The sequence below is a fragment of the Pipra filicauda genome, unplaced genomic scaffold (genome assembly GCF_003945595.2).
Source record: "Pipra filicauda isolate LSUMZ 115617 unplaced genomic scaffold, ASM394559v2 scaffold147_size4022426_pilon, whole genome shotgun sequence".
In the NCBI taxonomy this organism is placed as follows: Eukaryota; Metazoa; Chordata; class Aves; order Passeriformes; family Pipridae; genus Pipra; species Pipra filicauda.
This window is the reverse complement of record NW_024103962.1, coordinates 336,528-359,297: the sequence shown is the minus strand read 5'-3', so window position 1 is coordinate 359,297 and position 22,770 is coordinate 336,528. Positions and strand designations below refer to the sequence as shown.

General features: G+C 42.0%; 1 protein-coding gene across 2 annotated transcripts; it reads left to right on the top strand.

Annotated features, from left to right (window-relative positions):
• The first annotated feature begins 104 nt into the window (after window positions 1-104).
• On the top strand, window positions 105-17,921 carry BROX (BRO1 domain and CAAX motif containing). Of its 2 annotated transcripts, none has more exons than XM_027721292.2 (13): window positions 105-135; window positions 2,154-2,284; window positions 3,038-3,144; window positions 4,627-4,723; window positions 6,064-6,159; window positions 6,828-6,900; window positions 7,249-7,354; window positions 7,920-8,009; window positions 8,776-8,861; window positions 10,176-10,257; window positions 11,305-11,455; window positions 12,878-13,037; window positions 13,510-17,921. In XM_027721292.2, exons 2-13 carry the CDS (start codon window positions 2,184-2,186, stop codon window positions 13,594-13,596), a joined length of 1,236 nt encoding a protein of 411 aa, XP_027577093.1. In that variant the 5' UTR covers window positions 105-135; window positions 2,154-2,183; the 3' UTR covers window positions 13,597-17,921. The 2 variants fall into 2 exon arrangements, with proteins under 2 accessions (XP_027577093.1, XP_027577092.1); XM_027721291.2 differs by lacking the exon at window positions 105-135 and adding an exon at window positions 460-728.
• Window positions 17,922-22,770: the final 4,849 nt, after the last annotated feature.

The following is a 22,770-nucleotide window of genomic DNA, read 5'->3' as shown; positions in this document are numbered from 1 at the left end:
CGCTACCGGGGCAAAGGGGCCCCGGCGCCGCTTCCGCCTCGGTACCGCCATGGCGCCGGTCACGGGGCCGCGCCCCTCCCTCCGCTCCGCCCTCCGCTCCCGGCCGTGCCGCCGCCGCCGCAGGCCCGCCCACAGGTAAGCCCCGGCGACCCCCGGCAGCGCCGCGGGTGCTTCGCCCCTCCCGGACGGCCTCTGCTGTCGCTGCGGTGCCGGTGTCCCCCCGCTCCCGCCTGTGTTGGTGGCGCTGAGGCGTCCCTCCCGCGGGAGGGCCGCGGGCCCCGGCCGTGCCTCCGCGCCCGCTGTGCCGGGAGGAGCCCCCAGAGCCGCGGGGCTGCGGCGGGGGCGGCCCGGGGACACCGGGCGGGGAGGGGAAGGGAGGGGGCGAGCGGCGGTATCGATGCGATCGGGCCGCGGCGGGGGGACGCCATCGGCTTTCGGCTGGCGCTGCCTGCGGCGGCGGGCGCGTGACGCGGGGCCGGGAGCGGCGGGGCCGGGGCGGAACGGGGTTCACGGGAGCGCTGTGAGGGACAGACTGACAGACCCGGAACGGGGGTCACGGGAGCGCTGTGAGGGACAGACTGACAGACCCGGAACGGGGGTCACGGGAGCGCTGTGAGGGACAGACTGACAGACCCGGAGCGGGGGTCCGGGGGCCTCGGAGCCCTGCGAGGGACTGACAGACCGACCCGGAACGGGCGCGACCGAGCGTGCGACAGACCGCTGCGCAGGTGGGTGGGGTGTCGCGATAGGTGCTGGCAGGAGACGTCGTGATAGGTGCTGACATGATGAACAAGTCTCGATATGTGCTGACGTGAACGAGTCGCAATAGGCACTGAAACCATACACAAGTCGCGATAGGTACTGGCATGAAAAACAAGCCCCCTGCTCGGTCAGGAGGACCTTCACGGTGCCAGAGGGTTGCTGCTTGGCAGATCTCCTTGGGTTTTTTATTATAGCCAAGCTGCAGAGTGTTTTGTAAGGATGAACTTAGAAGGTTCCAAAAGAGCCGTGAGGTGATGGGGGGTCCCGGGGGTCTCGAGTCCAGCGCCCTGCTCAGAGCAGGGTCAGCTCTGAGGTCACCCCAAGGGCTCAGGACTTTGTCCAGTGGGGACTTTGAGAATGGGAGACCACACAACTTGTTCCTCAGTCCTTCTGTCCTCCTGGTGAAGGGGTTTCTCCTTTGATCCAGTACAGCCTTCCCGTGTTTCAGCATCTGCCCGTTCTGTTTCATCACCACTGTGGTGAAGCTCATTGCAATGCTTGTGTTATATTCGTTTACTGAAGGTGAGGTGAAAGAAAAGTGATGGTCAGTTTTATCTGTACTTCCAGGTCTGTCACGTGTAAGCAAATAGATCCATGTTTTCAGGCAGGATTACTGTGTGACTGCAGATTCATCCATACCAATGGCTCTGCAATAAAAGTGACTTGTAGATTGACCAGACACAGTAGAAAAGGAGGCTCAGGGTTGATCTTACCCCTCTCTACAACTGCGTGAAAGGAGGGTGTAGGCAGGTGGGTTTCAGCCTCTTCTCCCAGGCAAATAATGACAGGACAGGAGGAAATGGCCTCAAGCTCTACCAGGGGAGGTTTAAATTGGACATCAGGAGGAATTTCTTCATGTAAAAGGTTGTTAAACATTGAAATGGACTGCCCAGGGAGGTGGTGGAGTCCCTGTCCCTGGAAGTGTTTAAGGAAAGACTGGACGTGGCACTTGGTGCCATGGTCTAGTTGACAGGGTGGTGTTTGGTCAGAGGTTGGACTCAATGATCTGAAAGGTCTTTTCCAACCTATTTGATTCTGTGATTCTGAGATATTTTTCGTGTAATTTACAGGTATGTTCAGCCTTCTGCAGGAGGTAACAACTGAGGGGATTTATTTCTTTGCTAGGAAAGTATGTGCTCACATAGAGCAAAGCAGGTGATAGATTTTTGCCTAACTTAAAATAGTTGCCTCAGAAAGCATCTGTATTTCTCAAACTAATGATGGATGATGAAGACAAGGCATATGGAAACTCAGCGTTTCAGATGGGGAAAAAAAGAATTCTAACTTCAAATTAATTTCATGCCTAATTGTTTACATTTGGAATATGTGTTTATGTGTAGCACCTCAGTTGCACCTGTTCCTGCAGCTGTTTTTTCCTTTCCACACTTTAGGCTTGGCGTAAACAACACTACGGAGAGAAGATGACCCACTGGTTCCACCGCAACCCTTTGAAGGCTACGGCTCCTGTTTCATTTAATTATTATGGGGTAGCCACCACTCCAGCTGCAGCAAAGGTTTGCAAGTAAGTGTTACTTTGACTAATTTCACTCTGTTTGGAGGACATCCTTAAAAGTAATGGCTACTCTTCAGTTTTTGAGCTGAAGATGACTGGAAGTGTAGGCAGCGAGACAGTAAGACACTGCTAACACTGAACATTTGATTACAAAGAATGAATTCTCCAGTTTTCAAGTCTCTGAGTGCACAGCAAGGCCAATTATAACAATGCAGCAGCAAAAGACGAAACATTTCATTGTCTTTCTGATGACTGTGCATTCCTGTGCAAAATATTCCTAATTTCCATAAATGGATAAGGCCTGACTGTTCTATTGTAGATAGGAATGTAATGGAAAGAGATCTCAGCTTATTTTGCCGATCTGTTCTTATCTCTTCATCTCACCCCATTCTAATGTTGAAGAATGTTTCTGCTTGTTACTTCCCTCCCCCTGCACCCAACCTCTTGGTAGGTAAAGGCGTAGTTATTTTAGCTTGCATTAAAACAATAGATTGAGTACTGATTATTCATTGCTGTCTGTCCAAAGTGGATTGTGCTAAAGAGTCAGTCGTGTCCATCCAAGGGAGAAAGGAAGATTTTTCTATATTTATTAGCATCTTCCTCATAAAATCTCTTTCCAGGCCTTCAGGTAGCTAAATGGAATGCTTAGCTTCACCTTCTGAGCCAAAAGGGTGGTGCTATACATGGATGGGTACTTTCTACATTTTGGAGTAGAACATCCTAGGTTTATTTTTTTCTTTTTTTTTTTTCTCCTCCACGTAGTGATTTGAGATTATCCCGAACGCGACTCTTGGAGCTGTTTACAGACTCCAGTTGTAATCCAGAAATGATGAAGAATGCAAGTGACCTGTACTTTTCACTCCTGCAAGGTAGGCAATGCTACTGATACATCGGGAGGTGTATCAGCTGAGTTTTAATGGCACTTCTCAGAATGTGTATTGTGCTGATCTTCTGTAAGGAAGCTTTGCAATTTTTTAGGAAGGATAATGTCTGTGTGGGTTCTGTGCTTGATACCAGTCATGGGTACTGGCCAGGCCCTTTTTCCAAGTTTCGGTGTGTTTTGTGACCCTGCCAGTACTATGTGATGGCAGTCCTGTCCTCCTCCTTTTAACCTTATCCTGCTTCCTGCTGGAGGAAAAAATGATTATTTGTCTCTTAGGTAGTGGTGAGTTGTTCCTTAAGTATAAGTTGAGTCTGTTAATCAGTTGATAGGATTTGCTCTTCAGCGTAAACTTCTAGTTTGTCTAATACCAGATCATAGACTTGTTGCAAGTTCACACTTCCGCTGCTTGTCTTAGGTGTACATATAGGTGCTCATTAGCATGGTATCTACATTTTCAGTAGGTGGTCAGCTGTGATCATTCCCTTGAAATCTCCCTTCTGCCGATATTTTAATGATTCCTTTCAGCCAAGTTTCTTGGGACCGAGTTTTCAGGAGTCAGCTGAGTCATGGAAACTGATCTTTCAGTCTGTGGAAAGTGAAGCAGCTCACTTTGGTTTAGTTTCCTCAGTCCCTGGGAGGGTGTAAGCCAATGCCACATCTAGATAAAGGTGAGATAGGAGTTGATGTTGCTGCAGTCAAGATTTGGAGAGTTGCTTTGGGAAAACATCATGCTTGGCCACTAAAATCTTCTGCATGTGAAAGGAATGAGTATTTTTCATCTTTATAAACATGTGACAGCACCTAAAGCTGTAGCCCCAAAAGCTGCTGTGGCTAGTCTTGAGTTCTTAAAGTCTGTAAGACCTGATCAGACCAAGGTGTTTCTTAAGCCTCCCTGAGAAATTCCTTGGGCCTGCATATGCTAGGATTTGAACATCTCATAGCGTGAGCTTCATCCCACTAACTGCTGCTTTCTGGGCTGCTGGACATAAAGAGCCAATTTCCTGTAGCCCTGGAGACAAAAGAGGTAATGACTGGGTGAGTCAATGCTTACAAGCCCTTTTCCCTCTCCCTTTTGACCAGGAAGCTTTTCCTGGAATTTCCTGATTGCCATTATGGTGACAGGGACAGCCACTCACTCACCTCAGGCAGCCTCAGCCATCCTGTACCTGGGTCAGTCCAACTCCTAATTAGTCACAAACATCTGCAAGGTTTTCCTTGAGCAGTCAAGACTCACAGGATTTGGTAACCTGCTGGGCAAGGAGTTTCTTGTAGTAGTCAGTTTTTTTGTTTTCTAAATTTTGCTCTCGAGATACTGAGGAATAAAAGCCTCAGGAAGTGACACGGATTTTTGGTGCAGAAAGAAACATTCCTTTATCTCTGTCTGTATTCTTATTGATCCCTCTCCTTCATTCCTTGTTTCTGTTTCTTGCTTTGAGATTGCCTGTCGGTACCTTTTTTTATTCCACAGGTTTTATCCTTTCACTGGATAACTCTTCCCAAGAGTGCAAGTTGAGATACATTCAGAATTTCAAGTGGACAGACACGTTACAAGGACAAGTCCCAAGGTGCGTGTGCTTCTATGAATACAGGCTATGCAGCTGTTGTCTGCTGCTCTGTTAGAGATGTGCTCACGTGCCAGCACAGGCCTGAAGAAAAGCTGAGAAGTGTAGCAAAGTGTTGGACACAAAGTAGTTTCCAAAAACATGTTTCTGTGTGTTTTTGATAACTGCCGTACTGTGTTGGGTGTTCTGAAGCACGTGTGGCCTTTATGTAAAGGTGTGGTAATGCACAGTAATGGTGGAAGGATCCATTGAGTCTTAGTTGATCTACAGACTGAATCTGCAGTTGGCTACAGCAGCACAAAGAACCTTGAGGGTGTTGGTAAATTGAGTGTGATAACAAAACTTACTGCAATTTAAAACCTTTTCATTTGGCACTGTTATCTGACCAGCCACTTCTCCATGTTTTGCCGTACCAGTGTTGCTGAAGATCTGACTTTGCTCTTGTCCTCTGAAGCTCCTGGTCCATGTACTCTTGGTTCAAACAAACAAATCTTCTGTTTTAAGTAGGAATATAGATCTGTAACCTGCTGGATTATTCAGCTGTCTCTTGCTATTGTAGGTAATTGTGTGGTATAACCATGCCTACAAATTTGTCAAGCTTTAGCTAGAAGTGCTTGACTTCCTCAAAGCTTTTATTCCCCTTGGAAGAAAATCTGTTGATTAGGAATTTCTTCTGATTTTCTCACGGTCACAGACACTTGTACTTGTGCCAGCGTTATTCTTCCCACTCCCACACCTTTTTTTTTTTTTTTTGAGGTTTGCTAGTTCTGTAGCCATACTGAGCTTGTGATTCCAAGTTCAGTCTTTTCAAAGACCGTGTTTTTAGCTTCTGAAACTTCCTGCTATTTGCACATGCTGTTTGTCTGCAGTTACATAAATAGTTGCAATAACATGCGTTTGAGAGAGATGTAATAGGTTCTGACTTATTAACTTAGCAGTACAACTTTAAAGTAGACATTCCAGAGCAAGGCTTTCCACAAAATGTGCAATTTAAAAAAAAAAAAAAAAAGAGAGATGGAAAAATGTCAGCCACACCCAAAGCTAAACAAGTCTCAAGTTACAGTTTTAAAATAAAAGTTCCCAAAAGGGAAGGGTGGGCATCCGAATGTGGGAGATTCTAATTACGAGCTCTTAAAGGGAATAAGTAAAAATATCTAAGTCTCTCTTAGGCAGTTCAGCAAGTAGGAGGTTCTGAATTGGAAATCATTGATATCTTAAATTAAATAGATTTTATGGAGAGAAATGTCAACTTATGCTGCATAAATTATCAGCAGATGCAGTTTGTCAGGGCAAAATTGAAGACATTAAGTTGTTTGGATTTTTTTTTGTCTGTCTTTCTTTAGTGCCCAGCAGGATGCAGTGTTTGAACTGGTTTCTATGGGATTTAATGTAGCTCTGTGGTACACAAAATATGCATCAAGACTTGCTGGAAAAGAAGAGTAAGTGTTTTCCTTCTCTTAGTAATTCTGTTGCAGCAATATTCCACCAAAGATTTAGCAGGTTCTGGGTTTTGACTGCTGTAGTGCATGTCCAGCTGAGACAGTAGGAGTTCAAGGAGGTGGTTGGCCTTCACTCACTCACATGCTGTAATGTCCAAGTGCACTTCAGTCCCTCGTTGCATCTGTAAGCCAAGTGCACTAATACCACATGACTGTGATACAGAGAAAGTGTCGGTTGTGAATAAACCCTTCATCAGTCCTGCTCTAAATGTCTGAGTACTAAATTGAGATTCTCAGAATCACAGCTCTGCTGACTTCTAGCCCTACAGATTTCTAAATCTTTGGCTTTTAACACTGAGGTTGCCTTTTACTTGAAAGTCATTACAAGGTCTTATGTTTCTTTTTTTCAAGCAAGTTCTATTTGATTATTTAATAATTGGACACTGTAAGAAATTTCTTTACCATAAGGGTGGCACAGCAGCAGGACAGGTCACTTAGAGAATTAGTGGACTCTTGATTCTTGAAGGATTTAAGATTCATCTAGACAAAGCCACAACTGACCTGATCTACTGTTGTTGATAGTTGTGCCCCAAAGCAGGAGGTGGGACTAAATGTCACCTAGAGGCCCTTTCTAAGTCACGTTTCCTTGACTCATTCTGTATTCTTAGTATAACAGAAGATGAAGCAAAGGATGTTCACAGAAGCCTGAAGATAGCAGCTGGGATTTTTAAACACCTGAAGGTAGAAAAACTGTCTTTGCTGTTTGTTCTTCAAGGTGTCTCCAAATACTTGATCTGTTGTCTTAGAAAAGCCTTTGCTTTTCTGATGATGTTACAGAATACACAGGTACTTCAGACTACCTGAATGACAGAGGAAAAAGAAGGGTAGTAATATGTTGTGCTACCACTCAATCCCTGCTACTCATTCCCAATGGCAGTGGAGGAGTAATTTGTCTGCTTGCCCAGTATCACATTCAACAGTGAGGTACCTTCACTCAGTGCCCCATCCATTTAGGAATGAGGCACTGGTTTTGCACTGACAGCAGTGGTATTAAGTCTAAACTAACTCTGAGACTTGCTTTTTGTTTAGGAAAGTCACATTCCAAAATTGATTACACCTGTTGAAAAGGGAAGAGATTTAGAAGCTCGACTTATAGACTCTTACATCATACAGTGCCAAGCTGAAGCTCAAGAAGGTACCTTCAATTATATGTTTGTTGGGTGTGGGAAATGACAGTCTTTGTGGGTCACGATATCTTTTAACTCTGCTTGGCAGCAAGGTCATGGTTTTTTTATTCTCTTGAAGTACTGTGGCTTAGTAGGGCAGATTGCTTTTAAAGAAACTTAAGTTACAATTATACAAGAAAAATCCCAAAAATCAATCTGATATTACAAAGGTAATAGGGAATATCTTCCACTTTGGAAGGACTTGCATGTAACATTCATCCCTTCTCTTTTTCCTTTCATGCAACCTTTTCACCACCGTACTTGCCTAATGTAAATTCCCAGTTCCTTTACTTTAAAATATTTGCAGCTTATGTTTATTAGCTAGTCTTAAGGATGACATTCCTTCAGTTTTTCTATTAAATTGGGATCGTTTCATCGAAGAAAAAAAATCTGTCTTTGTACTGCAGTTTGCTTGACTGCGCAACATTCATTTTCCGTTTATGCAGGGGTTTTAAAACCCCCAATTCCTCTGTTGATTTGATGTGAAGGGACGTTTCAATTAAACTTATACTGTGATGTGGAACTTTTTTTCAGTGACAATTGCTCGGGCTATTGAGCTGAAACATAATCCAGGACTAATAGCTGCTCTTGCTTATGAAACAGCTAACTTCTACCAAAAAGCTGGTAAGTGTCTTGTTTTGTATCCTTGGTGACTTGGTTTGTGCCTTCCTGCCAGCAGACATACTTTGCCCACCCATAAATTGCAATATTAACAGTTTCTCAGTGGATATGTTTTGTATATTTAGCTTCTATTTAGCACATTTAAGGCTTCAGTTACCAGCATATATTTTGATAAGGCCTTTTGTTTTTGTGGGAATCTTTCTGTAGCTCATGGTAGGAAATGTTAGTGAGGGCAGGCAGAAGACGGAGTAATGTCTTGAGAACATGTGCTGGCAGCAGACAAATGGCCTGATGTAACTGATGTGTGCTCCAGCTGCCCTTGGGCAGCAGATTCTGATACAGATCATGAAGAGTGTAGCAAGTTAATAATGTACATCCTTCCAGATGAGTAAGCTGATCTTGTGCTTACTGGGCAAGTGGGAAAAGTGCAAAAGCATGGGAGTCAGGAGAACATTGTAACACGTCACATTATAGGTCGCTACTTAAACTAGGAACAAGCTTTGAAATGCTGCCTAAAAATACTTCTGAGAATTAGCCATCCAAACTTAGGGGACAGCAGTTACAGGGATTCTAGGGAAAACTGCATGATAGCTGCATATTTTTTTGGTTTTCTCTCATAGTTTCTCTGTGCCTAGTAATTTTTGTCACTTGTTTCTGGCTACTTTATAGTAAGATCTATTGCTAAGTTTAAGAATTCTGGTCTTTGAATGTATTTGGGATTTTTCTTTTTGGAAATGTCCTAAGAATAACTTCATGTGTGTGTTCATAGATCAGACATTATCTAGTTTGGATCCAACCTATGCAGGAAAATGGAGGAAGTACTTAAACTTGAAGAGCTGCTTCTATATGGCCTACGTAAGTATTTTGGTTGACAGCAGTCACAGTTTGTTGTATAAGGGCTGGATAGGGAATGGAGGCTAGGTATTTCCTTGGCTTTCCTTCCATGCTCTGAAGAGAGATTGTGCAGTGTCAGTGGCGTTTGAAGTGTTTTTGTTGAGCCAAGTGCAATTACTGCAGTGTGGAATTTATTGTGATCACGTATCGCTAAGTGAACCAATTCAGGCTGAGCGTATTACTCGTCTTCCATTATCTGCATCACACTGGAATTCTAGGCATAATTCAGAGCTGATCGTCGTTTTGAAAGCCCTGAATGAAACTGAATCAAGTACCACCACTAGGTACCATTCCAAGTGCTGTCCCTGTTTGCCTGACTGATCTCTTAGCAAGTGCAGTGGCACCTTTGGAATCCTCAGCTGCTCAGTTTGCTGTTTGTTTCTTGCTACAGCCTGTCATCTGGCTTTTTCATACTGTACAAAAGGCCCAAACTAAGCAGTTAACACAATTGTCTTTCTCTTAGGTTAAACCTGTAGCTAAAAGTTTTGCTTGCCTTATTAGCAGGTTTGAGAGGTGAGGGAGGGTCAGAGTTGTGGTACTTTTCCTTTTTTTTAATTTGTATGATATGGGCAATGGTAAATTTTGGTACATCTGTACTGTGAGAACAGACATTAAAGGACAGGGTGCAAGGTAGGCATTAGTTGGTGAGATTGTTTCTTCACCTGTGGTATTTAGTATTTAAACTCAGCTCCTGATAATAGATAAGAGGCAATTCAGTTCTCACTGGAATACAGTACTATCTTCAAGCATGGGTGTGAAGGAATGAAACTTTTTGGGGTGGAAAAGTTATTTAGACTGTGGCAAAACATCTCAGCCAGCAGAACACCTCATCTCTTCCAGGTTCAGTGGTGTTTGTCACAGATTCTGTTTTTGAGTGTTCTGGTAGTTTCAGTTTTTAGTCTTTGCTTTGTAAACTTAACTGGGGTTCATCCTCTTTCTGTGATGAGGATTAGTGCTGCACATTGACACAGTCTCACTGTGAGAGATGAGGGGAACTTGAACTGGAACTGTCTGCCAGTGCTTTTGGTCAAACAGCTTCATGGAGCTCAAAGTTACTCTTGACTAGACTCGAGACAGCCTGGTTCATACCTGCCTCCTGATGTTTATGTTGCACTGTTCGGTGAACGCTGCTTTGACTTGCATTCCCAAATTGTCAGCTGTCTGCAGGGAATGGCACCTTCACAGAAATGCATCTCTGATGTAAGGGACAGCACAAGGGAATTGGTTCAGGAAGTGCCCGGTGATGTTGGTAATGATTTTCTTCTCTCCTATCAGGCATACTGTTACCATGGCCAGACATTACTGGCGAGTGATAAATGTGGGGAAGCAATCAGATCTCTGCAGGAATCAGAAAAATGTAAGTGTGGTTGAGACTGGATTACAGTGTGTGCCTGTTCTATTTTGCTGTATCGTGTTTATTTGGTCTCCCATAAACTTAAGATTTTATCTGTCACCTGATCTGAAAATCCAGCACATCTTTGAAGAGAGACAGTGCTTTATTTTTTGTCTTACCAAAGACTGTTTTTGGTAACAGTGCTGCAGAAAATTCCATCTTCACTTCTCAGCCTGCTAAAGACTGGCTTTGGACTGCCTGCAATATACACTGTAAAAAACAGTGATCTTGTTGTCATGTTTTCTGGTCTGTATGTTAGGTTACTGCAGCCATTTCTGCTTTGGGGGTTGCTCTACCTTATATTAAATAGTAAATCGAGACCCTGCTTGTTTGCTTTTAAACAGGTTTCAGTAACTTATTTCCTTTCTATTCATTTGAAAGATAGATTAAGGCAAGTTTGCAGTAGTTCAAGGTCTTCTGCCCATTCTTCTGTCTTCAAAACTATTGCTATCCCAACAGCCTGCACTGCATAACTTTACCACAGTGTATAAAAAATGCTCAAATCTTCAGATTGGAAACTTAAAGATTAATTTTAAAAATAAATTAAAAATTTATTAAGAACGAACTGAGTTGGATTACTTGCAGTAAAACAAATACTGTGGTTTTTATTGTGCCTGCTGGTCAGAGGAGAGTGCTTCTTTTCCCACTGCATATTGTTGTTTGGTGTTGGACATCAACTGTGCACGGACATCTTCATGCCCTCTCTTTTTCCCTATCACGTGACACAGTTCTTGGGCTTATTGTTGCATTTTGCCCCACACATAAGACTGCTTTCCTGTGTCTACCCACCCAAAAAGCTATCTTTTTTTTTCTTTTTTTTTTTTTCTGTTCCTAGTCACTTGTTGGATGCAGTATATCTTGGCTGGAAGTACTGCCTTTGAACTAGTTTGTTTTTGTTTCTAAGAAGCCTGAATGGATTCTGGTATCTTCTAAAAGTGAAGCACTGTAGAGCAGAACTGTGATTTAAGAGGGTTGTGTAAATGATTTTTATTTCGTTTCTTTCTTGCAAAGTTTTTTCCAAGGCTGAAGCATTGTGCAAAGAATATGGAGAAACCAAAGGGCCTGGGACTACTGCCAAACCTTCTGGACATCTCTTCTTTAGGAAATTAGGAAGTTTGATTAAGACCACACTAGAAAAGTGCCAGAGAGAGAACGGATTTATGTAAGTAATTCATGGTTGGTACAATACTCTGTATAAAGTGTTATTACCTCATTTGCCGTTATTTCGAGATGGGATGGTAAATTTTACTCCCCAGGTGTTACATTCCTTTAGGGCATGGCATGTAACTTAAAGATAAATTTGCAATTCTGTAGTTTTCTCTTAGCAGATTTGCTATGGGTCTGTGCTGTCACACTCTGTGTTCTGTACCAGTTCACCAGGGTAGGTTGGACTGACACCTGGAGAGGTTAAGCAGTTTTCTTCCTTCATTCCTCAGCCCCTTTGTTACGTTTACCCCAGCATAAGAGAAAGGCCTGCAGAGGTTGTTGTGTTGCTCTAATGCCCTCTTCCTGGCTGCTGGAATCTAGTAGGCAAAAGAGGACAGAGGGGGTGATTCTGCTTTGCAAGCAGGGAAGTCAAAACATGGTCATGCCTTCAGTGAAGAACATTCTTAGGGTAGTAGGAGCTTTACCCATCTAAATAGAATTAGAATTTTGAGTAGGGCTTTCTGTTAGTTACTGCCCCTTCCAAAAAGGGTTTGGAAGTGGTTTAAGATACCAAGATTAGTTTGGCTTTAGAATTCCTTTGTTCATTTATTTCTCCCCTTCCCTCCTTTTATGATTTAACATTCCATAGTAGATTTGTTATTTCCCTTTTTATATTTAAAGACCTGCATAATGGGAGAATTGACTAAACAAAAATGATTGTCAAGTACATCAAGCAGAGCTGCAAATAAAAAAAGAAATGCTCACCTCTTCTGCTTTGGTTCAAATAACCATTGCCATAGCTTACAGCAGCAGCATACAGGAGATTTCAACAAATCCATGTCCCTCTAGAACCAACCTTTGAAAGAGGAACCAGTGACTGTTTTGGGAGATGTGCCTACCACAGAGCTCTGCTGCAGCACAGCAGTAAGGTAGTTAGTGTGTGTCAGTATTTGTGAGTTTTCAGCTCATTGATCTGCCAAGGGTAGAGTTACACCCTGATTCAGGCTTTGCCTTGTAGCCAAGTCTTTGTGGGTGTTGCAGTGTTGTTGCCATCATGTACTGCGGCACATTAAGACTAATTTAGGAAAAGAACTGTCCTCTTCCTCTTTCTTGGGAAGTATTTTAAATCCCCATTTGTATTTTGAAGGAGTTTTTTGGACAAAAGGTGCTCTTCTCATTGAAGCACTGGGAATAGTGGTTATCAAGTAGGAGAAAATCTGCCTCACTGTTAGGGATGAACAGTGATACCAAGAAGGAATTGCTTTTATTCTTGTGAATCTTGCTGACAGAATGCGTGTTAGATGGTGCCTTAATGAAATGGAAGAGAGCAGCAGTGACTGCCACTGTAAAAAACCAGATTGTTTTTCTTTAGAGATGCAAACAAGACTTGCAGAGATGATGCATTGTATTTTCAATACATTTTTGTCTTCTTTTACAGCTATTTTCAGAAGGTGCCAGCAGAGGCTCCCCAGCTAGAACTGAAAGCAAACTATGGCTTAGTAGAGCCTGTTCCTTTTGAGTTTCCTGCCTTGAATGCGCACTGGACTCCTGAAACACTTGCAGCATTTGATCTCACCAAGAGGCCAAAGGATGACACTGTAAGATAACCTGTTCTTTCCTGTTAGCTTTATTCTGTGTATCCTACAGAGTTACCATGTTGCTCTTCTGTAATATTCCCCAGCTCAGGGCAGGATGTAGACACAAGGCTGCAAATTTCTGCAGGGGCAAGTCAATTAACCTCTGCCACACTGTAAGCATCTGGGAATTCAGAGACATTTTTTAACTAAGTCTTGAACAGGAAGAAACCCTTTAATGTGTGTAATATGCTGAAATGGAGTGACAGGAGTGAATGCTATAGAAAGATTCTTTTTTAGAAGAGGACTTGTTTAAGGATGCTGAAACAGAGAATATTTGGCTTTTCCCCCTTGCTTGAGGTGTACTCAAAGTCTTCAGCCTTGAAAAGAGAAGGGACTGATACAATATGTAAAGTTAATCATGTATAAATACTGTGCAGATACAGTGGCTTGTATTTGTGGTATTTAGTTGGGTTTTTTTTCTTCTTGTTTGCAGGCTAAACCAAAACCAGATGAAGAAGTAAAACCTCTGAAGGAACCAGATATAAAGCCTCAAAAAGACAGTGGATGCCAGATTTCTTAAGTGCCATAAGTGTTTCGAACTCACTTTGAAACTCTGTTAATAGGACTCTGGGGCTTTAGTTCTGATCTCCCTTTTTTTGATTTTCCTTTTTAAACTTAGAAGACTAATTTAATTTACCTTCATTAATATGTGTCTATCTTGCTTGAGAATGTGGTGGATTTCTAGGAGGTTATTTATATCTGACTTATTTTTGGTTTTAGTGGGATATCATAGAATGAGTGGGCTTAAATATTGTGCCTCTAGAAAGTTTCTTTTTGTGGGTTTAGTTTTACCCACAAATAGCACAGGAAGTATCATGATTGTAATGCTAGAGGATTTTTCCATGACATTATATGCTATATAATGTTAAATTCTGCAAACATAGGTTTGCATGAACAGTTATATTTATTCAAGTTTTGTCATTCAGGCTTAGCACCCTGTCATATTGCAATTCACATAATTGTAGTGAGCAAAGAAAATCTGGGTTTGTTTTATAACACCCCTGTGGTATTTCAGAGGACTTTCACAGTTCTTGGAAAACCTTAAGTTCTGCATAACTGGAGCACAATTTGTATTCTGAAACTATTAGCCTCTGTTCTTTCCTCTATAGAATAGGGTTCTTGTATCAGAATTTGTAGTTAAGGTACTTTAGCTTGTCTGTCCTTTAATTAAAATCCTTTAATATCCAAGTGTATCTGAAAGTGATGCAGCAAGTAATAGGAAAATGCTTAAAAGTAATGCATCACTGTGTCATTAATTCAAAGTTTTTGAATCCTGAAAGATTTGGTAAGTTTGAAAGCTGCAGACAGTTAAAATCTCTTGGCACTGGAATTCAGGGAGTTGTCATGTGTAAGGTAATGGAATTGTAACTGAGTTGCTGTGCTTCCATCTGGGTAGTGTCTGTAAGAAGCTGTCAGGAGAACAGGGAGGAAAGATGAGCTGAAGAGTTGATGGCACAACTGGGAAACCAAGCTCTAGATTCCCTTTATGCCCTGTGTCAATAATGATACTACTCAGCTTTTGCAGTATTGCACTGAAATCAGCTCCTTAGGAAGAAAACTTGCCAAAAGCCAAGCCCAATCAAGACTGAGAAAGAAAGTATTTTGTAGAACTTGCTGCTTCCATTTTTGCCTCCTGTGGAGCATTCTTTAGTGCTGAGCACTGCAAAACACCCGTGACAGCAAAAACATAGCTTTCTGATTTGCTGCAAGGGCAAAGGAATATGATGCATGTGTTGGTGTGAGAGCCTTGCAATCCCTGGTGCCTGTTGCTGCATTTCACTTTACCTGAGAAAGAAACTGAACAGCCTGACAACGTTCACTGTTTCAACAGACATGATGGCATATGCACTTATCACTATGTACACTGTAAACACATTCCTCCCTTTGTTCTCTTTGGATTTGTCTTCCACTGTGGTTTAATTCAGTGCTTTTGCTTGAAGTCTTTCATGGGGCTCAGAGTCACTTAGCTTAGAGGGCTGGTGTGTAGCTCCTTGAAGGCCTGTGGAACAAAAGCTTTTGAGGAGGTTAATAGGAAACTCAAGACTCTTCCTGTGACGCTGGACCAAACTACGGAATTTGTTACTGCAAAAGGCAGAGGCTTTTTAATGCTGGCAGTCCTGGGTGAATCAAATGCAGAATTCATTGCTTCCTGTGGTGGATTTTTCTTTCTGCCAGTTCTGCACATAAAAATAAGTGTAAAATGAGCTGAATTTCTTTGGAAGAAGTTTCTGTTCTGTAAGGGCCTATGTGATTAGAGAATAATGAGTATCAAGAAGAATATTTATCTAAAATTGATCCATTTCTTCTGGTGTTGCACTGGGGCCTGGGGTATGTTTTATGAAGAATTACTCAGATCTCTTCATAACTTGATCAAGTGACTCATTTGACTTCTTGCATTGTTAAAAGACCAGCGTAGGTTTTGCCAGAATGGAACATGGGGCTACTTTGCTTGTACAGGTGTTAATTCTAAAAATGTATTACATCTGTAGTCATGTACATTTGCTTATCCTGCCGCCTTTCAGGATCAACATGCAGTTAACTCAGTTTGATAATCATGATTTTTTTTTAGTTACTGATCCCTGTTTGTGTTAATTCGTACATGTCTCAACTTAATTACTTTTCTTTCTGTGCAGACTAGATTCCTTTTTCCTTCCTCCCCTCATTTTCCCTCCCATCTGCTACATGCCATGGCACAGACTTGCCCATGTTTGCTAATGCATGTGTAGGTCCTGGGACTCATTTCTTGTTGAGGCTTTTACCCATGGGTGTATTCCTGTATACGAGTATCTTAAAATTAACAGGTCATGACTAAATCATTCCCAAACAACTCGGTAGGAAAGATTATTTTATGGATTGGAATCCTTTGGACGCTTTCTCAAACCGAGTGGTTTGTCTGGATCAAGTTCACTTTAAATAGTTTGGGGCATAACCAAGTGAATTGTGTCAGATGGTGACATTACTTAAGCCTAGCTGTGTAACCTCTTATGCCATAGCTGTTTCAGTAAATATGATGTAGTAGTTTAAAAATAGACTAATGGAACAAACTAATTCACTTAACATGTGTTGCTTTTCAAGACAAACTTTGTTTACTTGTAGCTAAAATCCTATGGCAAACACTGGATGCCCAAAAAATAAGAAACTGGTGACTGTTTAGTTTGCAATGCATAGAGAGCTGTGAGCCAATGAGCAGTTTTCTGTTTTGGTTTTGTTGGGTACTAGGAAGAATTATTGTAAATAGGATGTAGATTAACTGTCCAATGTGCTTAAGAATAAGGATGAATGGACTGGAAGTTTCATGTAATCTGGAAACCTAGCAGCCATGTTCCTTCACTTATAGTTCCCTTTAGTAATTTTTAAAAATGAGGTATTTTGAATGGTGACTTTTTAATACTCCAGTGCTGCAAGAGCCTGTTTCTGTGGCCTCTCTCTGGTTTTAGAGGCTCTTGTGGCTAAACCTGCAAATCTCTTTGGTGTAAATAGTCTTTAAAAATTTGTGCCCAGTCTGAAGTAGGACAAAACTGCAGCTGAATAAAATACAGAGTGCTGGGCCCTCTGTTTTGTGCTTTAAAAATGAACAGTGATTGTCTTTAATCTAGTATAAAACAAACCATTAAGCTCTTTGTAAGATTTCTATTTAAATACCTTCCTCCATGTATTTAAATACATTCCTTCCTTGTTTCGTGTTCCTGGGTTTACAGTAGTTAATCTCCATCCAGCATGTGACACACCTACAACTGAGGGACTAAGCCTGGCCCTTGGATGCTGATGTCTGCCTCCCACTGGATTTGGTAGAGGAATTTTGCCTGTCAGCCTAAGGATGGCGTTTGGTCACTTAGATGTTCAGCATGGATATGTGGTGTGTCTGTAATGACGGTAGTGGTTTGTACTCTAAGCAGGAAAATGGATCCCTGTGTCTGTGTAGAATATAGACAACTTTGCACTTTAGAAATTTCTTGTCTTGCAACTTTGGTACAATACAATATGGTTGTAAATACTCCTTCCTGGCATTTTAGTTTTGTTGCACTGATCTCAGTACTGTGCTATCAGTAAGGTTATAATGGGAAGCATTACTAAAATGTATTTTTAATTGTCTATGTTGAAACAAACTCATGAAGCATATCTCTGCCTTAAGAACATGAGAGGAGGGAACACGAGAGGAGGCAGTAGTTCATCTATCTTCCATGGGAGTTCAGAGAAATGAGAAGTTTCTGTCTGTTGGCTGCTGGGTGATACATTTCATCCCATCCCCTTGTCTAGTATCTAAACTGAAGTTTCAGCATTAACATAAATCCTGTTCATGCCTATTAATTATCCCTAAAGACAAAAATCTGTCTCTAAAGTTCATGACTAAATTATCACAGCAGCATAAGCTGCTTTTTTTGTGTGTGGTTTTTTTCTATAACTGGCCCAGTTGAGTGAGGAATAAAGTACAGGGAGTATGACAGACATGGAAAAGCCCCTGCAGTGTGTCCCTGTCTCCCGATTGTGAGTTCAGTGTAAAGGCGTTTCCACAGTGACTGTTGGTTTCACTCAGACCTTTCTCTGCTGCTGATGCTCCCAAATTCAACCAATGTCTCATGGCAACCAAGGGGACCTTTGATTAGCTTTTTATGTAGGAAGGCCCACCTCCTTTGGTGTTGATGCCTTCATGGATTACAACCTTCCTGAAGCCATCCTGTACTCTTGAGTGATCCCACTTCAATGGAATCAGCTTTGATAATATTGACCAAGCAGCCTTATTTTGTGAAGACAGTCACCATGCAATCTTAAGCTTCATAGTTTGAAAATTTGTATATAACCACGAACTTCAGAATATCATTTAAAATAAACAATCTTAAAGTATCACGTTTTGTTTCATCATTTAAAATTTCAAGTACAGTAGCAAGAAAAAGGCTCTGTCTTGAATGTTACTTTCTCCAATTTTATACAGCTTTATTAATTATAGAAAATACTTAATCCTTGCAGTAGGCTGAAAGGAAGACTTAAATGAGCAATATACTTGGGTGCATATGGAAGTAGTAGCTACAATGACACACGTCAAGTTGTGGGGCGGGAAGAGAGGAGATGGAATTTCCAAACTTCTGTTTTTTAAAAAAAAGTAATTAGATTGGATTTCATATGGCTATACAAAATTCCAGTACTTGCCAGGGTCTATGACATTGTAGGGTATTCTATATGTTACATGAAGGAGTTATTTGGGAATAACCCCAGATTGCTGGCCACTTCTCTAAGTTGTCAGCCTGTGGCAAGCAGATTTGTGGGGAATGTTTCTTCATTTTCTGAGGCACAGCTTGCTCTGTTCATTTTTAGTGTAAATACACACTAATTCCTTTCAGCCTTTCAGGATTTAGCACAGTTTCTGGAGCAAAAAAAATAATCTCTATTATCACAGTGACGTCTGTCTTTTTGTCTGACATAAGATTTACCCACCCAACCAGGGAGCCAACCAAACAGGTCATTGCGTTTGGAGAGCGTTCATAATTTTACCGTGTAGTCGCTAGACTGGATATACGTTTTCCTTTCCTCTATAAGGAAAAGGATCTTTTCAGCATGGGAAACACATACCTGTCTTACTGTGTGCTTTTTCTAGTGTCTTGCAAGCTGCTTTTCATGCCTCCACTTCTTAAAAAAAGTTGATTTCCTTGGCTTTCCTTGCTAAAAAAATCGCCGTGGGAAAAAAAGTGTATTTCCTTGCTTTATTGCTTTCCTTATTTTCTTGCACACTTGAGAAAGAAGTAAAATCACTAGTAATAGTGCTTATAGCTAACACAGCTGCCACCCCCACCAGCATTTGCTCGAGGGAGAAGGCATTTAGAGACCTCTGAACAGCCCAGCTTGGATGGGCTGGGAAGGCAGCAGCTAGCAAGCCAAGACAGCAGACCTTCCGTGTCTCCTGGAGCATGGCATCCAGCAGGAGCAGGTCCTCACTGGCTGGGCTCGGCAGGCTGGGGCACACGTAGGTGTCTGGGTCACTGCAGCTCATCCTGCTGGTGGCTGTGATGCGGCCAAAGTGCTGGAGGAGGGACAGCAGCTGCTTAGGGAGGAGGAGGAGGAGGCTGGCCACAGGCAGCTTGCTGATGACCCTGAGGGAACAGCAGCAGCATGTTCAGAAAACAGCTGTTGCCCAGACTTGCCTGAGGCAGGGGGAGCCAGTGGATGTGCTGTGCCTCTTCCCAGGTGCTCCCAGCCAGCAGTCAGGGCTCCTGCTCAACAGGGGCAGGTGCTGCCCACGCTCGCTCAGCTCACAGATCTCCTTCGGGCTGACCTTGGCCATCGCTGCCATCCACTCCTCGCGGAGCCTGTTCACCAGGAGCTTGGAGGAGGTGCTCCAGAGGAAGTCCTGCAAAGTCAAGGGCTCCAGATGAGCTTTTGAAGGCTAATCCATCCAGGAGCTCCTGGTCTCAGGATTCCAGCTAAGGTCTCCTCTCTCAATGGGTTTCCCAGGTACCTTTGTGGCAGTTCCTGTCAATCTGTAAGTTTGTCTCATAAAACAGGGGTTTGATTCCTTGTCTATGATATTCTAGATGAAGCCTCACTAGCACATTGTGTTCAGTCTTCCCTATCTGAACCAGACATATATCTGCTGGCGTCACCAAGAAACATCTGTCTCTCAGAACCATGTGGTGGTCTCTAATAATGTTGCTTCGTGCCCCCAATCTTTCTGTCTGGCTTCCCCAAAGAAGGACTCGCCTTCAGTTTGCGATGTCTATGTTGATGGCCCCTGGATGTAGGGCTGCATTTGCTTTGTGAATTGCTGTCAAATCTGAATGTCTGTACCTTCTCCTCTGTGATACCCAGACCCCCTTTGCTGACAGCACTTCCCCAATTTTTGCCACACAACTTAGTCAATACCTTCTCCCCAAACATCATCTAACACAGTGTGTAACAGCACCAGAAGAGCCCTCTTGAATATATAAAAAAAATCCTATAGGACTGTAGTGGAGTGATAGCCACCAAGGGGCAGCAGAGCTTTTCTTTTCCTGCAGTTTTTTCCACACAACTGCCAGCACAGACAGTGTGCACCCAGGAGTGGCACCGCAGCTTTAAAATGGGAACAGGTGTCACAATTTACACCTCCTACATCATTTTATACTGAAAAGAACATCTCTGTAATTACTGACGGGGTGGCATCCAGGAGCCCCTGCATGCTCTGTGACCTACCTCTCCATCAAGATCACTGCCAAGGCAGTAAACTTCAGACCTCTCCTCCCTGCTACACAGGGTAGGGATACATGTGCAGGCAGGTTTCAAGGAAAAACGATGGATTATATTGATACCTGCATCGAGACTGCAGGCTTAAATGGTGTTATAAGAGGAAGACTTCCCTAGCATTTCACATGTCCATAAGGTAAATATTTACATAAGGTAAATAATGCATAGTCAGAGTGCAGGAACAACTGATTTTGCAAACTTTTAATAAATAAACACTAATAAAAAGTGGTAAATTTAACAGACTCTTGAATGCAACTGAAAAGCTGTTTTGAACCTAATACTGGGTATGTATGGAACTTCTGCAAGTACTGGCCTGAAAGAGCTTCTCCCATGTTGCAAAATCCTGCCTTAGCCACGACTGATTTCAATCCAAATGAGGTGGTATAAATAAAGCAGATCTTTTATCTTTCTTCTCTCTTTCCTTACCGTTTTATTTTTCTCATTTACAGTTAGTCCAGAACTCAGATCTTGAAGAGCATGAAAATCTACAGCAGAATGAAAACATGATTTAAATGGAACATTTGATTCTTCCTGGCCTGATTACAGGAATACAAATAAGAAACAATTCCATGGGTATCAATGTGGCCGTAGTAATGTAATCTCAGTATAACCACAAAAATATATCAACTTGCAGATACAAGATTGGCATAAATAAATGTTTGTCTATTCCACCTGAGAAGAGCTGCTCCTTTTTCCCTTCTGCCTCTGGTTACTGTTAGACACGTTATTCCAATCAGCACTTGTTTGCAGCTGGTGTTTTAAAATGTACTGAAGGGGATAAGAGAAGATTAATTCCTCAGTCTGTAAACTCAGAGATGGTCTTGCTGTCCTAGTTTTATCTGTTGCTGCACGAGGTTGTTAAAATGTCATTTGGAGCCCTTGTCTTTTAGAAATGGATCTTGACCAATGACAACTTCAGTTTACTTACATGCTGAATTTTATGTGAATTTGAAGTACCTGTTTTTAATACAAACAAGCCTTTGAACTAAAATAAAGGTTTTGCTTAAAATTAAGTAGTGGAGTTTTTTTTCCCCAATTGATATTGATGTCTGATAAAAATGACATTGATTTATCTTATTAAGTACAGGTGCGAGTTTGCTGAAGTTCCTTCTGTACCTGTGGTTGTGGGCTGAGTGTTATAATCTCATGTCTGGTGCTTCCCTTAGCCTGCCTAAGAATTTCAAGGAAAGAAGGTCTCTCCATTTCTCCCTTTTCTTCTGCTCTCTTTGTGCAAAAGCTGACAGATCCACCCTCAGCCTGGGAGCACTTTTGTTCCTTGAATCAGCCCTGTCTTCGAACAGCTCCTTTCTCATCTGCGAAATGGGCAGGGCTGATGCATCACCACTTTTTGTTTTCCCCTTCTGTTACTCCAAAAATAAAATTAATTTCAGCTGTGAAAATACAGAATTAACATTCAATTTGCCTGTATTATATTTTGTTGTATTTTTCCCACAGCTTCTATTAGAAGTCAAAACTAAGCAACAATTCAATGTAATTGTGGGATACGGACTAAGGGTTGGTGCACAGGAATTAAATGTTGTGTTAGTTTGACCTAATGTGAACAAACCTGTAGTGGAAATAGCATGCATGATTAAAGGAACAGGAATGATAGTTTTGCTTACAGAAAGTTACTTACTATAGGTAATAAAAATGTTTGCTTAAATTACATTTACCATAGCTTGTGAAAACTTTACCAGAAGCACAGTTCTTGCCCCTTGTGGAGTGAAAGCTGTTTTGGGGAGTGGGTGTAAAACTTCTCTGGTGTGTGGATGGGGAACATACTGAACTGTCTGTACAGAACTGTTTTCTGCTGGGGGAGTTCCCTAAAATTGGAAGAAAATACTTTGATAGAAATTTTGCATTTTTAATATTTCAGAAAGTCTTAACCTATGCCCCTTCTACACACAAATCTTCCCTTGAGCTTGTATATTTGGATCCAGGGCAAATGTTCAGAGAGACAGTAAAAGCTGAACCCGTGACCGTCTCTAGACTCTGAAGCACTCTAGTTCCTCTGTGATTTAAAGCAGTGAAGCAAACAAAGAATTGTTTACACATGGACTAGAAAAAAACCATTATTTTATTCCTATCCATATTTTCAAATATTTGGAAGTCCTTTTCTTCCCCCCATCGGACAAAATACTTCAGTGCTAACAACACATTATGAGCAACTGAAAAGAAAGGTTTTGATAAATGTCAGTGACCTTTATTACTGTATTGAAATCAGTGTAACCCACAATATGATATATAAGTAGACAGCAAGCAGATTGGTTTTGAGATAAATCTATTGCAGTTTTGTGAAAAGCAGTTCAGCATCTGAAACTGGACTGGCATAATGAAAGGAAGAGCATGGTGTGAATGTAGTGAGGGTGTTTCTTCAGGGAAGCAGGAGAAACTGGACCAGAGGCAAGAACTGAGGCTGTGAAGGAAAATGGTCACAGCAACACCTGCTACAAGAACACTGCTTCAGAAATCTGACTGTAGG

What these genes read in the sequence shown, in the direction of transcription:
- BROX (XM_027721292.2), top strand. Translation starts at nt 2,184, where the DNA reads ATGACCCACTGGTTCCACCGCAACCCTTTGAAGGCTACGGCTCCTGTT. An exon ending in GCTGCTTCTATATGGCCTAC is followed by an intron (nt 8,862 to 10,175) that starts GTAAGTATTTTG and finishes CTCTCCTATCAG; the next exon opens with GCATACTGTTACCATGGCCA. An exon ending in CAGAGAGAGAACGGATTTAT is followed by an intron (nt 11,456 to 12,877) that starts GTAAGTAATTCA and finishes CTTCTTTTACAG; the next exon opens with CTATTTTCAGAAGGTGCCAG.